Below are 14,496 nucleotides of genomic sequence, written 5' to 3'. Positions count from 1 at the left end.
TCCCCCCTCATGTTGAGATGTATTTGAGCAGTAGAGGTTCAATATGAGTTTCTCCTTTACCTCTAAACTGTCTCTATCTGATTAGCTTGTGTTGGAGTAGTCTATTTCTTCAACAACTAATATTGCATGTTTGAAAACTCTTGTCTTGCTCTGTTGTTTTGGAGCACTTGCATTCAAGTAGACATAGCCAAATTTCATAGCCCTTAAGAAGAGACTAATGTCTGATTGGCAATTAAGGTTATTTCATTCTGTAAATTGGGCATCAGTATAGGGTTTAGTGTGTTAATGGAATTTGATTCTAATACTTTTCCCATTTATTGAAAATGAATAGTCCAAATGAACTTAATGTGTGTTTTGTTCTTACTTAGCTTCCCTTTCTTTGAGTCCTTAGTGATATATATACTTCTGCAGCTGGATTCTTTGTCGTGGCTAGATTCTCATAGTCCTATATTGCACTGTCCCATATCTTAGCCACAGAAACATATCTTGTCTGTCTCTTACAGCTACCAGTTTTTTCTTTAGAATTATATTTCTTTCCTTTACTCTCTGAAAGTAGGCTAATTTTAGGGTTGCTATAGTGCCAGCAAACTAATTGCAATAATTGAACTATGATCCTTACTAATGGAAAATGGCTCTAAAATTGGGTGTGGGAGTGGGAAGTCAGGAGACAAATCTAGGATGAATGCTGAAGTACTCATCCAGAAATGAGGGGAGAGTTTCGGGTCAGTTTCTCCAAAGGCTGCAAACATCAGTGCATAAAGAAAATAAAGATAGATTTTTGCTAATTATTTTCATCTTCAGAGAATCTTGAGTTATGAGACAACAGCTTGTGATTATTATTGCATTTTTTAGATTTTTGTTCTGATAATACTATGATTTTTGCATAGATCAGTGTTGACTCAGGCCTGAGCACAACATTTAAAGTTTTAGATGAAAAATGTACCATATTTAACAGTCTTGCTTTAGGTAGGTGTAAGGTACTCCAAATTCCAGTGGTTTCTGACATGAAACTTCACTGGAAAAATGTTACTCATTTGTGTTCTTTATTATTTCCTGAGGTGCTTGTTTTAAGTTTCTTTTTTTTTTTTTACTCAAGTTATTTCATGGTAGACATTTAAACATTTTTTCCAACCATTATCTCCCTCTTAATTTTCTCTATATTATGAAACTTGAAAACTTTTATTGGGCTTCCCTGGTGGCGCAGTGGTTGAGAGTCCGCCTGCCGATGCAGGGGACGCGGGTTCGTGCCCCGGTCTGGGAGGATCCCACATGCCGCGGAGCGGCTGGGCCCGTGAGCCATGGCTACTGGGCCTGCGCGTCCGGAGCCTGTGCTCCGCAACGGGAGAGGCCACAGCAGTGAGAAGCCCACGTAATGCAAAAAAAAAAAAAAAAAAACTTTTATTATCTGTCAACATAGTGGTATTAGGGTTTTGTTTTTAAGTTTTACTGGAGTGTTATTCTGAAACCATAATAATTGCTAGTGTGCTATTCTAGTATTTACTATAAATAATTGTATTTTTTTAAATTAGGAATTTTGTGAGGATATGCCCTCCGTTCTTGCTGACGTATTCTGCATATTAGGTAGGTATTAATAGACCTTTATTTCACCTGTAAAAAGTGTTGTTTGGTAAATTAACATACTGTGTTAAATAAAATGCTTTCTTTCAAACTAAGGATTTTACAAAGTTTCTACAAATCTAGAATATATTGGTTTTTTTACTTTATAGGGAATATATAAGTCAAATGTGAGTATAATTACTATTTATAAGCTAACTTTAAATAGTTGTAGTTTATAATTCAAATAGTTTGAGTTTTTCACAATGTATCTTTATACAAAATTGAGCTAAATTAAGTCCTTTCTAGTAAAAAAGCCAGGTTTTCTGAAATTTAGTCTGAATTATTCAGATTTTCGTAACCACATAATTAATATTATTCAATGCAGATTATCAACGAATGTCAGAATCTCAAACTTAGGATACTCAGGAGGTATTTACTTTACTATTGTACTCTTCTGATTCTTCTTAATTTTAAAGAGAGCAAGAAGAGCCAAAGTAATAAAAAGTACTTTTGTTTTGAGGATGAGAAACCAGCCTTGGAAATAGCAACTTCTCTATTTGTCCAGAATAAGTAAGAATTCATGCAAGATAAGAAAGTAATATTTCTTTTACTTAGAACAAAAGGTAGTGTCCCTCCATGGGAGGCATGGATTTAAAAAATAATGTATATTACAAATTTATTTCTCTGATTTAAAATCTGAATAAAGTATCTTTGAGCACAGTTTTCCTCATCAGTCTTATGCTTTCTGTAACTTTGACCTGTTAGAAAACATTACCAAACATTATAATATTCGCTTTAAAATATGACTTATCCTCTGAGAGTTTGTCAAGCTGGAATGAATTATTTTAGCTCATTAATCTTAACTCTTAGAATTAGATAGGTTACTTAAATGTCTTACTGAGAATCCCAGATTTGATTGCAACAAATCTAAATGTCTGGTCCTTGATCCTTCAGGACGTTTAAGATTTTATAACAACAGTAAGGTTGGGAATAGGTCAAAATGTGTGTGGACCGTGAGTGATAAATGAAAAGACCATTGATTGGTGACCGTATGTCCCCTTTTTGTTTTGTTTTCCTGGCGTAATTATTAATTGTGCCTTCTTTCGATCTTAAAACTATCCTGGTTTAGATGATAAAGTATTTGTTCATGCTATCTATTGGGTTGATTGATTTATGCCAACAACAAAAACCTTTTAAGCTTAATTTTTAGAGCAGGCACTAAAGATATTATATTATGTTATTAATAAATATAACACGAGACAGGTTTCAATTTAGAAAATTGTTTGTTTTTACTATAAATTTGTAAGACTTAAAGAGTGATTTGTAGGTACCATTGTGTGGAAGCTGTTGTTCATTGATAGTGTCAGGAGTACATTTTATATCTTTCTTTGGGTAATCGTCAATTATCAACTTACTAGTAAGTTCTAGTAATTTCTTTTTTATATTGACTTATTTTATTAGGATATATTTTCCCTTCACAGTTATTTAGTTATATAATATGAATTATTATTACAAGTCATTGCTTTTTACTAGTAACATGAATTCATGAAGATGATGTTTGGTTCCTCTTGGGAAATTTCTTTTAGCCTATCCAGTCCATTTTTACGAGCAAGATTAGCATGGCAAACTTGGAAAGAGAATTTCCCTCACCTGCCCCCTCCCTCAGGTGTCCCCACCCTTGGCAGAAAAAAAATGATCCAAGGGTGACCCCATACCAAGGTAGGGGAATAGGAGTAAGAACGCAAGCTACCTCTAATAATAATGATGATAATTATAATGAAGATCACAGTAATAATAATGTAGGTGCCATTTTGGAGCACCTTCTGTATGTTAAGCATTTAATTTCATTTTAATCCTCACAGCAATTTCTGTAAGGTAGATATATGGATCAGAAAATCGAAGCTCAGAAAAGTGATTTTTCAAGGCCACACAACTAGTATAAGGCAGGGTTTGAACCTGGGTTTTTTTGGTTCTAGAGTCCATGATCTTTCTAGTATATCATGTTATCTTTCTAATATTTTAACAGTTATAAGAGAAATCAGTGCCGTACTTTCCTGGTTAAGATAACAATTTCCTTTAAAAGATTAATCATGTAAGGGTGAGGGGGCCTGAGAGCTATATTAACCCGAAAGGAGAGTCTGATGTGACTTGATGGACTGATGGGACCTCTGCGCTGGGTTAGGTGGTTGGTGATACTGGGCCTAGAGTTGGAAATGGCTGAGGGCTTTTAAGGAAAATCAGAGGGAAATTAAAGAAAACTTATTAGGTGCTGATTTGGGGTTGAGGAGTCAGAAATAATGAATGAATAATGAATGATTTCATAAGTTAGAACAAAAAGAATAAAGAAAACAGGGAAAGCATAATTGGGATAATAGAACCCTATATTGATTATTGAGATAGTTTAGCCAAGAAATTTACTGAGGTACCATTAAGCATTTCCTAACATGGTCAGAGCCCAGAGAGTTAATCAGGTCCGATGGCCGAGAGGAGAGTAGACTTTACTTGAAGAGGATGAACCTGTACCCAAATGCTCTCATCTTGGGGACTTTGGAGGTAGATCTTAGGGACTGTAAGGCCTTTGAGGGTAGATAGATATTGGTTAAAAGAATAGGCCCACTTTAGTCCTGACCCCTCAAGATCAGTATCCTTGAAGTTCTAGGCTGAGGAGGGACCAGAAGACTAGATAATGAGGAGACAACTAGGAGTCCCTGGAAGGGATTGTTGAGATACACACAGATTAAAAGTCTTATTGATAGATTGAGATTGTACTGCAATTTACATTGTATAAATTACACCCCGAAATTCCCTTAATACGCTTGAGCTGACTGTGTGCTTAGCTGTAGTGGCCAGAATATTGGGAGATGGCACTGTCCAAGAAGGAAAAGTGGAGAAGGCCCAGGAAAATATGGATGTGTTTAATGATAGGTCCTCTTCTCTTTTGATTCTTAGTGATGGCAGTAGAAAGTAAACTGAAGCAAAGCAGTTGTAGGATGTCTGTCTGGGGGAGCCCTAGAACTCTTAGAGGGCAATTTTTATTACATCACTAAAATCGGTGCCTTTTTCTATAGCACATTCTAAATATGAATTGACTTTAAAAATAAGGTAATGGTGTGTAATCAGTTAAAACAGTAATCCTGAGATCAATTTTGTAATCCTGCTAATCCTGGTTGAAGTTTTTGATGCTTAGCATTTAGAGCTAATTGTTTATTTCCTCTATACTTTAGATCAGAAAATTGTTTGACAAATTTTTTGAATAATGTACTGAAACTCAAGGAGGTCTCAGTTTTTTCTTTCTTTTTTCTTTTTTTTTTTTTTGCGGTACGCGGGCCTCTCACTGTTGTGGCCTCTCCCGTTGCGGAGCACAGGCTCCGGACACACAGGCTCAGCGGCCATGGCTCACGGGCCCAGCCACTCCACAGCATGTGGGATCTTCCCGGACCGGGGCACGAACCCGTGTCCCCTGCATCGGCAGGCGGACTCTCAACCACTGCGCCACCAGGGAAGCCCGGAGGTCTCAGTTTTTTAAAAAAATATTTCAGTAGGAAGAAAATGAAAATCTTGAGTGAAGTTTTGTTTGCTGACTAGAATTGTAATTCAAAATAGGATGTTAAAAATATCTTTTAATACAGTTTTCATAGAGTTGGTGACCAAGTAGCTTGGTTAGAACATGGTACCAAGGTGGCCAAAGTCAAGGGTTTGATCTTCATGAGTAATAGGATCTTTAGTATTAGAAGTTCAGCTTTTTACCTTAGCATCTCTGACATGTGGTTGTTTAAACTTTGCTTGAATGTTTCCCTTTTTTTTTTGGCCATGCTGCGTGGCTTGTGGGATCTTAGTTCCCCAACTAGGGATTGAACCCTGGCCCTTGGCAGTGAAAGCGCCAAGTCCTAACCACTGGACCGCCAGGGAATTCCCAAATGTTTCCATTTTTGAAAACAGTATTTTTTGGAAGCTTTGTTGTTTGCAGTGCCTTAGCACATAGCTCCATAATCAACTTACCATTTTATGGATATGCCATTGGTCACAAGGTCAGTTTTTCAGTAGCAGGAGAAATTATAAGTATTTATAAATCTTTACGTATTCATATGCACATGAAGGACTGCTTATGCTTACCACAGTTTAAATTTTTTCCCCAAATTCAGAATGAGGAGTTTTAAATTTAGCTAGTTTTAAAGAAAACAGGTATCTTATTATAGTTCTGGAGTCTAGAAAAATCAAACTTTCATCTTTCTTTTTCTTCATCATTATAGATACTGAGACAAATTGTTTAGAAGAAAAAAGCAAGAGAGACTCTTTTACACAATTGGTATTAGCATGTTTGGTAAGTTTAAAAAAATACTTTCTATTTCTAAATTTTATGTGGAATGATTATAATCACAGATAATCATGTTAATGGAGGAGGATATTGACATTCAGTTGACTATTCATTATAAGGTGAGATTTGGGTTTTGAAATGGAATGCTTTGTAAAATTGAAATGGCATGAAATAGGCATGCTACCATATCACTTAAACTATCTATGCATAGAAAACATTTGGTGATATTCCTGACCTAGTAAGTTCCTAACTAAGGAAAAGGTAAGCATCTATCAAGTGAGTAGAAATGATATGGACAGCTTTTAAACTGAACAATCTTTCATAAACTATTAGGCAAGGAGAAAAAGAATGGAGGTAGTTTAAAAATAATTAATTCTAGAGCTCATCATAATCATTGTCTAGCAAACCATTTTATGTTCATAAATTTAAAACCAAGGAGGAATGCCATTACTCAGACCTGGAGGAATGTCCTTGTCTTTGCTGCAAGGACAGACAATAGAATTTGACTTAAACAGTAGAAACCAAAGAAGGCTGAAATGCTGCATTATCTTAAAGGAAATTCAGTTGACAGACTCAATTTTAATCAGAATTACATCTGTAGTTCTTGTCATTTGTAGGTTGTGTACAGCATGGCATATAATTTTTAGTGAATTTTTAAAAAGCTGTATGTTTCAGTACTTGGAGAGTCATCATTTTTGTTAGCTTGAAGTTCCAAGCCTTTTTATAAAGTTGTTGATGTATATATATATAAGGTGATTTTAATATTCTTATTTGGGAAAATAATTTTGAATATGTTTTAAGATTGTGAATGCATAGTTGGAATGCTGAGGAGTAAATGGCCTTTAATATTTTTTAATACAGTATTTAGTTTCAGACACAGTTCTAAAGGAACGCTTGGATCCAGAAACATTGGAATCGTTAGGGCTTATCAAACAATCACAACAATTCAATCAAAAGTCAGTTAAAATCAAGACAAAACTCTTGTAAGTACACGTATTTTTATGTTGCAGATCAAGTACCTGAGCATGTTTTTTAGTTCTCATGTTGAATACTAGAAGTTTCTAAAGGCGTTTTCAAGATTTTTGTTGTTGTTGCTGTTAGCATGTGTCTTTTCCTTTTAAGAGTAGCCTACGGTTATTGAGTCAGCAGTGAACTTTACCTGTGTGAAACCAATGTTAATTTTTTTCTGTGTTAGAAGTTAAAATAATATTCAATGCTTTTATTACTACCAATAAAATAATTTACAACTGTGGCTTTAAGGTATATTCTTATCAATGATGGAAATAGTGTTATGTTATTAGCGATATCCTTTCCTTGTGTAATTAACATTGGGGTGTCCTTTAAGAATCACTGTTATTTTCTATCCTAAAAGGTAGACAAAGAGGTAAACTTTCAACAACTGTTCTTATGATTGTTTTATATAAGAGAGTAAGAAAATTCAGTGAGAAGAATACAATACTCTTATGCAAGCTTGTTAATTGAAATTAATTTTATCTGCTTTATGATGTTTAATTTCAGTTATAAGCAGCAAAAATTTAATTTGTTAAGAGAAGAAAATGAAGGTTATGCCAAGCTGATTGCTGAATTGGGGCAAGATTTATCTGGAAATATTACTAGTGATTTGATCTTAGAAAATATCAAATCTTTAATAGGTAAGACGTATATCTATATATACTATGTGTTACTAAGATAAATTTTTTTAACTGTTGAAGAATATCCATAAAGACAAAACTAGTGCATTCCCTATAGTTTTTTGTTTTTAAATTAAGAAACGAGAGAAGTGTCTAGCTTGTACTTTTAAGATTATTATCAGTAATAAAAAAATTTGGGATGATATTTATAAGAAATCTTTTTGTTACTCTTACCTTTGTGTTTGTATTAGTTTCTGCTCTTGTAGTATTTCTATCTTTAATTTTTAAGTATTTTCCAATAATTTTATGGAGGGCAGAAAATAAGTAAGCAAACGTGAAACTGTAATAAAATCTTCGGTGACCTCTTGAAACGTGGAGATGTTTAGTTCTTTTGAACTTGATTTTAAAAATACCGAGCAACTTTGATACACATTTTATCTTTACAACAGTCTGTTAAAGTAAGTGCAGATGTTGTAAAAGTGTAACAAATAGGAAAGTGTTACTTTCCCTACCTTTCAAATAGAATTTCTTTAGCATTGTTCTTTTTATTTGCATTGAGCATTTGGAGGAAATAGTTGGCTTCTATAGAAAGGAGGAATGAATGATAGAAAAATAGGGTACTCCTGATTTTTCAAGAATGGAAAGAGTTTTTGCTCTTTGTTAGGTGTTATGCTATCTCAGGGAAGATTTTGCAGCACCTAGATGTCTTAAGTTTTGAGACCTGTTGGAAAAGTCATATTTGCTGCTTCACTGGTTATATTTTAGAGGATGCTTATGCTCAATTCTCAGTTCTTTCTCTGCTTTTGAAATTTATGGATGAGAAAGAGAGAGGAGGTGTCCCAATCCTTATCCCCTTTCTCCAGTGGGGACCCAGATAAAACCAGATTTACTACAGTAATTTTTGTTTTTAGCTTAAGCTTTTGGTGGCCAACAGGTATAGAGGTAAGGAGCTTTTAGTTTAAATTTACCCTTTTCTTTGAAGTAAGTCTAGTTCTGGCAGCTGATTTAGTCTCTTTGCTACTTTCTTCCATTGTCAAATTAACACCAAGACTGGCAGCCCCCTAAGGCTGCAGGGCTCTTGCTTACCTGTGTAGCAGTGACCCATTAAAAAAAAAAAATCCTCCTGTAGGGTTTCCTTTCTGTTCTTTCCAGGGTAGGCTCTACATTTTTCCTGCAGAATTTTGATCTAGTTTGAGATGTTTGTCAGTACTGCCTTGCTATAAGTTTGTCTTTCCTTATATCCTGCCATGTACTCTCTTAAGATGGTATTCCCCACAAAAAAATTCTCTGCTGTATAAGGTCCTCACTTTTTTTTTTTTTACTTTATCTGCTTATTTGTTGACATCTCTTGTCTGTCCTTGTTTCTTCTATTTTTTTTTTGTCCTTGTGAGTTTATACTTTTTTAGTCCTTTGTTATTTTGGGAACATTTCTAAGAGGGATTTTCTTGAAAGTGTGCTTTTATCTAACTGGGAAAAATGTATGCTGTGTACTTTCTTTTCTTGAACTTTGTCCCCATAGGGAACAGGTTATGTTACTGTCTCTGAAGAACAGTGTGACAGTCACAACTGCAAGCTCATAACTCACATGGATATTCCATGAGTATAAACAATTTGATTTCTTGGGCTAAACCTCTGTTCTAGTCCGTCAGGTGTACTGCAAAGCACGTTAGCCCAGAAACACTCAAATGCCACCTCCGCAGTGTAGCCTTATATGGCCACCCCTCACCCCGACACTCCCTGTGGTTCACTGTCTTTCTTTTGAGCACTTAACACCATATAATGTGCACCGTATTTTATGCCACACCCCCACTGGAATGTAAGTAAGCTCCATGAGGACAAGGGTTTTTGTCTGTTTTGTTTAGTACCTCTAACCTCAGTGCCTGGTATGTAGGTGCTGGATAAATACTCATCGAAAAACAAATGAATGTTTCCCCCTTTCTAGTAGAGTTTATAGTGATTCTTAGCCTCTTTTCCCTGACATGGAGGATTTGAGAAAGTTCATCTCCCTGGCTTAGTGTTTGTTTCTCTTTGGCTAGCTGATTCCCTCCTCCCCCATTGTCTGAGAAAGGAATTTTTCATTGACATTAAAGTTGAGGTTAAGACTTCAATTCCAGTGAGTACTCACTCTTTAAGAGTTAGAATTTATCAGATTCCCCCTCAGTGCAGACTTCAGGTAGGCCTTGTCTCATCTGTCCAGAGCAGTTCACTAACATAGCATCCTGCTTTTCATGGCATCTTTGGATGAGTTTCCTCTTGTTTATTCCCATTGCTTTCTCTTTAGGAGCAACCTAGACAGATAATACCGTATACAGAGCTATCTCAAGTCTGATCTCCTTCACTAGCCATGGGCAGAACTGATATCTGGTTTGGGAGGCATGCATTTTTTAAAAATAAATTTATTTATTTATTTGGCTGCATTGGGTCTTCGTTGCTACACGTGGGCTTTCTCTAGTTGTGTCGAGCAGAGGCTACTCTTCGTTGCAGTGCATGGGCTTCTCATTGCGGTGGCTTCTCTTGTTGTGGATCCAGGGCTCTAGGCTCGCAGGCTTCAGTAGTTGTGGCACGTGGGCTCAGTAGTTGTGGCTTGTGGGCTCTGTAGAGCTCAGGCTCAGTAGTTGTGGCACATGGGCTTAGTTGTTCTGCAGCATGTGGGATCTTCCTGGACCAGGACTCGAACCTGTGTTCCCTGCATTGGCAGGCAGATTCTTAACCACTGTGCCACCAGGGAAGTCCCGAGGCATGCATTTTAGATACACTTATATTTCAGGGTACTTGGTCTGATCAGGAGAAATCCTTATTTATCATTCTATAGTTAAAAGGTAGTCATTTGCTCCCTAAAAGATTCTGGCACATCAAAATGTTTATGTCCTAAATATAATAAACAGTATATCCTATCAGATAGCCTTGGGCTGTTTACTGCAAGAAAGCAAGGAATAGGAACCATTATGAGTCTGCCTGGTGTTTGTCTGACAGTAAGCTTGAAAAACTTAACAGGAATGGATAGTGATTATTAGTCCCTTGAGCTGCCATATCATAGATGCCTCACAAATGATCCATGCATCAAGGTGGCAAAAAGCATCTTTTAGAAATTAGAGGAAAGGATATCAGAGGTGGACTCTTTGGCCGTGCCACGTGGCTTGTGGGATCTTAGTTCCCTGACCAGGGATTGAACCTGGGCCCTCGGCAGTGAAGGTGCGGAGTCCTAACCACCGGACCGCAGGGAATTCCCAAAGATGGACTCCTTTGATTGCTGAACTAAACTATAAGCACTCTACTCTTCTGAATGCCCTTCAAAAAAGTAATAGCTAGGTGTTCTTTTCTTTCTTCTAAATTAGTGGTCAGCAAACCTTTTCTGTAAAGGATGCGATAGTAAATATTTTTTTCCTTTGTGGGTCATGTGGTTTTTGTTGCAGCTACTCACTTTTGCCATTGTAGTGTGAGAGCAGCCATGGACAACATGTAAATAAATGTGTGTCTGTGTTCCAGCACAACTTTATTTACAAACATCAAATGAATTTGACCCATAGGCCATGGTATGCTGATCGCTGCTCTAAATCAGAAGTTCTGGCTAAAAATTAGTCATGGAGCTAGCTTACTTGAGTTTGTTTGTTTGTTTGTTTGTTTATTTATTTATTTATTTATTTAGCTGGCTGTGCTGGGTCTTAGTTGCGACATGTGGGATCGTTGCCACATGCAGGATCTTTGTTGTCGTGTGTGGGATCTTTAGTTACGGCATGCGGGCTCTTAGTTGCGGCATGTGGGATCTAGTTCCCTGACCAGGGATCGAACCCGGGTCCCCTGCATCGGGAGCACGGAGTCTTATCCACTGGACCGTCAGGGAAGTTCTGAGTTTGGTTTTGGAGACTGAAAATGGTTCTTCCTGGTTTTGGGTTTAGTGGTCCAGGATCTTTTTGGCCTTGGCTCTCTGATCCTTTCCTTCTCACCCAGAATCAGAGCCCTCTTCACCAAACCTCAGGACCTTCATTTGTCGCCTGGTGTCCAAGATTGTAGATTTGGCTGGAGATGGGGAAGGGTGCGGTGAGCGTCTCTCCTCCTTCAGTCTCACAAGTCCTCTTGGTTGCTTGTTAAGTGACCAGAGAAACATTAAAAACAAAATAAAATCCCAAGTCAAATGATTTTATTCTTTGGTAGATTATGGGACATTTAATCTCTTTGACTACATTATCTTGAGTGTACTTAGCATTTTGTCTTTGGATCAGTATGGATATAAGAGCCATTAAGCCTTGAAGCTTTTTATCTTTTTGTCATCTCTCTCCTATCCCTTGGAAAGGGAAACCAGTTGACTGCTTCCTTTTCCTAAGGTTTTGCTTTATTGGAGTTTCTTTACTATACACTAGTTATGAAGAAGTTGTTTATCTCTACTATGAAAAAGAAGACAGCAATTGGTGTTCTCAAGCATAGTTGTTTTTACAGTTATACTTCTATTTTGTTGGGTGCATTTCTCTGCATCTTGGCTCTCTGGTTCTTGCCTTGAGATGTGCAGTTTTTTGCAAATACTATTTTTTAGAAATAGTCTAGCATAAGTTATTAGCCTGTTTTAGTCCATTCAGGCTTCTGTAACAAAATACCACAGACTGGGGGGCTTATAAACAACAGAAACGTACTTCTTACAGCTTTGGGGGCTGGAAGTCCAAGATCAGGGTGCCAGAATGGTTGGGTTCTCATGAGGGCCCTCTTCCAGGTTGCAGACTGCTAACTTGTATCCTCACATGGTAGAAGGGGTAACGGAGCTCTCTTTTTAAAGGGCATTAATCTGATTCATGAGACTATGCTCTTATGACCTATTTACCTTCCAAAGGCCCCACGTCCTAATACCATCACATTGGGCATTAGAATTTCAACATATGAATTTTGGGGGTACAAAAAACATTGAGACCATGGTATAGCCTGTTTCTAAAGTAATTCTACATGCCAGAGCCAGGTCATGTCCTTTTGTTCAAAACATGGTTTTTCTTTGTCTTGTAAGGTTTATTCTGTCAGGACATGATGGTTGACACTATCATTCTGTTTTCTTGTCTGAAATGTACAGGCTGGACATCTCTCCAAGTCATGTTTACAATATTACCTTGGCCTTTTTGTTTCTGTTAAGAATCTCAATTTGACCTATTCCTAAAAGAACCATTGTCACTTTTATCATATTTTTGGCCTCTAGTTGCAATTACTTGCTCTAATATACTGGCCATCTTGTCCATCTTTGGGGAGCCTTCAGTTACTTTTCAATGCATTTTTTCAAAGATGTATCATCCAAAAGGTGTGAACTCTCCTCAAGGGTAGGGAAGGCATTTTATTAATCTCTGTATCACAAGCACCTGGCACTTAGTGGGTAGTTATTTAATGTTTATTTAAATGAAGGAATAAATCCATGGCCATTACAAGTCCACCATTTAAAAATGTTTCCGCTTCCGATGTGGTTCCCTGTTTGTTCCTCAAAAGGCATGTGTGTGTGTATATTCCTTAATGTAGCTGGTGGTAGAGGTAGGGAGCTAGGCTTATGATCTATCTCAAGATCACATGACTCTTGATGCTTGGGCTGGATAAAAGCCTTTTTTAAGATGTTTGAGCACAAGAGTGTCTGTTCTACCACAGCTGCCATTAGAAAAAAATTATTTTGGACATTTCAAGCTTACTTATTGTTACTAAAATCTTGTATGTGAAATAGCTTAACTGTTACTTAGCAAATCTCTAAGGTTTCAAAAATGGTTTTCTAAGTCCTTGGTTTGGCTACTTTTTCCATATTATGTAGCATAGGTCATTCCAACTGATTGGACTAACTTATGGCACCTGAGACATATAATAGAAAATTCCTAAGCCAGTTTTTCTTTTGTGAAAGATACAAAGGTTGTTATCTATTATAAATAAAAGTTGCATCCTTTTTGTGTAGGTTACTACCTTAAATTGCCTCTAGAAAGAAATTGGTAGTTAGTTGACTGTACAGATCACTGTTAAAATAGCCTTCATGGAATAATACTGTTTAAACAAAACATAATGTCAATGGTTCATATTGTAGCACATTGAAAATATAAACTTTAAAGCAATGTGAATGAAACACATTTCCATGTAACATGTTGCTGTTGTAGTCCTTATTCACAAGTTTTGTGGATGTAGCATAATGGGTAATTATAAGCCAGCCATTTTTTCAAAAGTATATTCAGTGTATCTTTTGTCCTCTCTGACAGAGTAGAGCATTATTCATTTTTATTTAGTTGATTGAACTTTTATATTTAGTAAATATAGGAGCAGTTATAAGGTTGGAGAATTTGCTAGATCCTACTTCCATAATCTGTTGTCAGTGACTTTTTTTTTCAGCTTTATCTAGGCATAATTGATATACAATAAAATGTGCATGTTTGAAGTGTACAGTTTGAGTTTTAACACATGTATACACCTGTGAAAACATCACCACAATCTATCACTCCCCGCCCAGTTTCCTCTTGCCCATTTGTATTTCATTCCCCCCCGTACTTTCTCTTTTCTCCTCCCCAGGTAATCAATGATCTGCTTTCTAAACTATAGATTAGTTTGCATTTTCTATAATTCTTTTATAAATGAAATCATATAGTGAGTTTTTTTTGGGTCTGGCTTATTTCATTCAGCATAATTATTTTGTAATTCATCCATGTTGTTGCTTGTATTGGTAGTTCTTTCCTTGTTATTGTTGAGTAGTATTCCACTGTATATTCTACAATTATACTGTACTACAGTTTGTTTATCCATTCACATGTTGATGGATATTTCAGTGTCCTATTATAAATAAAGCTGCTGTGAATATCTGTGTACAAGTCTTTGTATGGACATAGACATTTTTTCTCTTGAGGTAAATACCTAGGAATGAAATGGCTGGGTCATATGGTGGGTGTTAAGTTTAATTTTTAAGGAAACTGCCAATTTTACAAAGCAGTCGTACTGTTTTACATTTTATATTTCCACCAGCAGCATTTAAAAATTCCAGTTGCTATTTTGGAGTCACTTGTA

General features: G+C 36.5%; 1 protein-coding gene across 1 annotated transcript in view; it reads left to right on the top strand.

Moving 5' to 3' along the window:
- The window catches only part of THOC2 (THO complex subunit 2), a gene marked incomplete at its 5' end in the record, with an annotated part of 111,685 nt that overhangs the window by 19,753 nt on the left and 77,436 nt on the right, over positions 1 to 14,496 (top strand). Inside the window, 4 exons of the mRNA XM_079727044.1 lie at positions 1,530 to 1,581; positions 5,808 to 5,878; positions 6,734 to 6,855; positions 7,391 to 7,524. Of these exons, the coding sequence (XP_079583170.1) occupies positions 1,530 to 1,581; positions 5,808 to 5,878; positions 6,734 to 6,855; positions 7,391 to 7,524 (379 nt within the window). The remainder of the gene's footprint in view (positions 1 to 1,529; positions 1,582 to 5,807; positions 5,879 to 6,733; positions 6,856 to 7,390; positions 7,525 to 14,496) is intronic.

The sequence above is a fragment of the Hyperoodon ampullatus genome (assembly GCF_949752795.1).
Source record: "Hyperoodon ampullatus genome assembly, chromosome: X".
NCBI classification, from domain to species: Eukaryota; Metazoa; Chordata; class Mammalia; order Artiodactyla; family Ziphiidae; genus Hyperoodon; species Hyperoodon ampullatus.
Note: the sequence above shows the minus strand (reverse complement) of the source record. Positions and strands in the feature narration are given on the sequence as shown.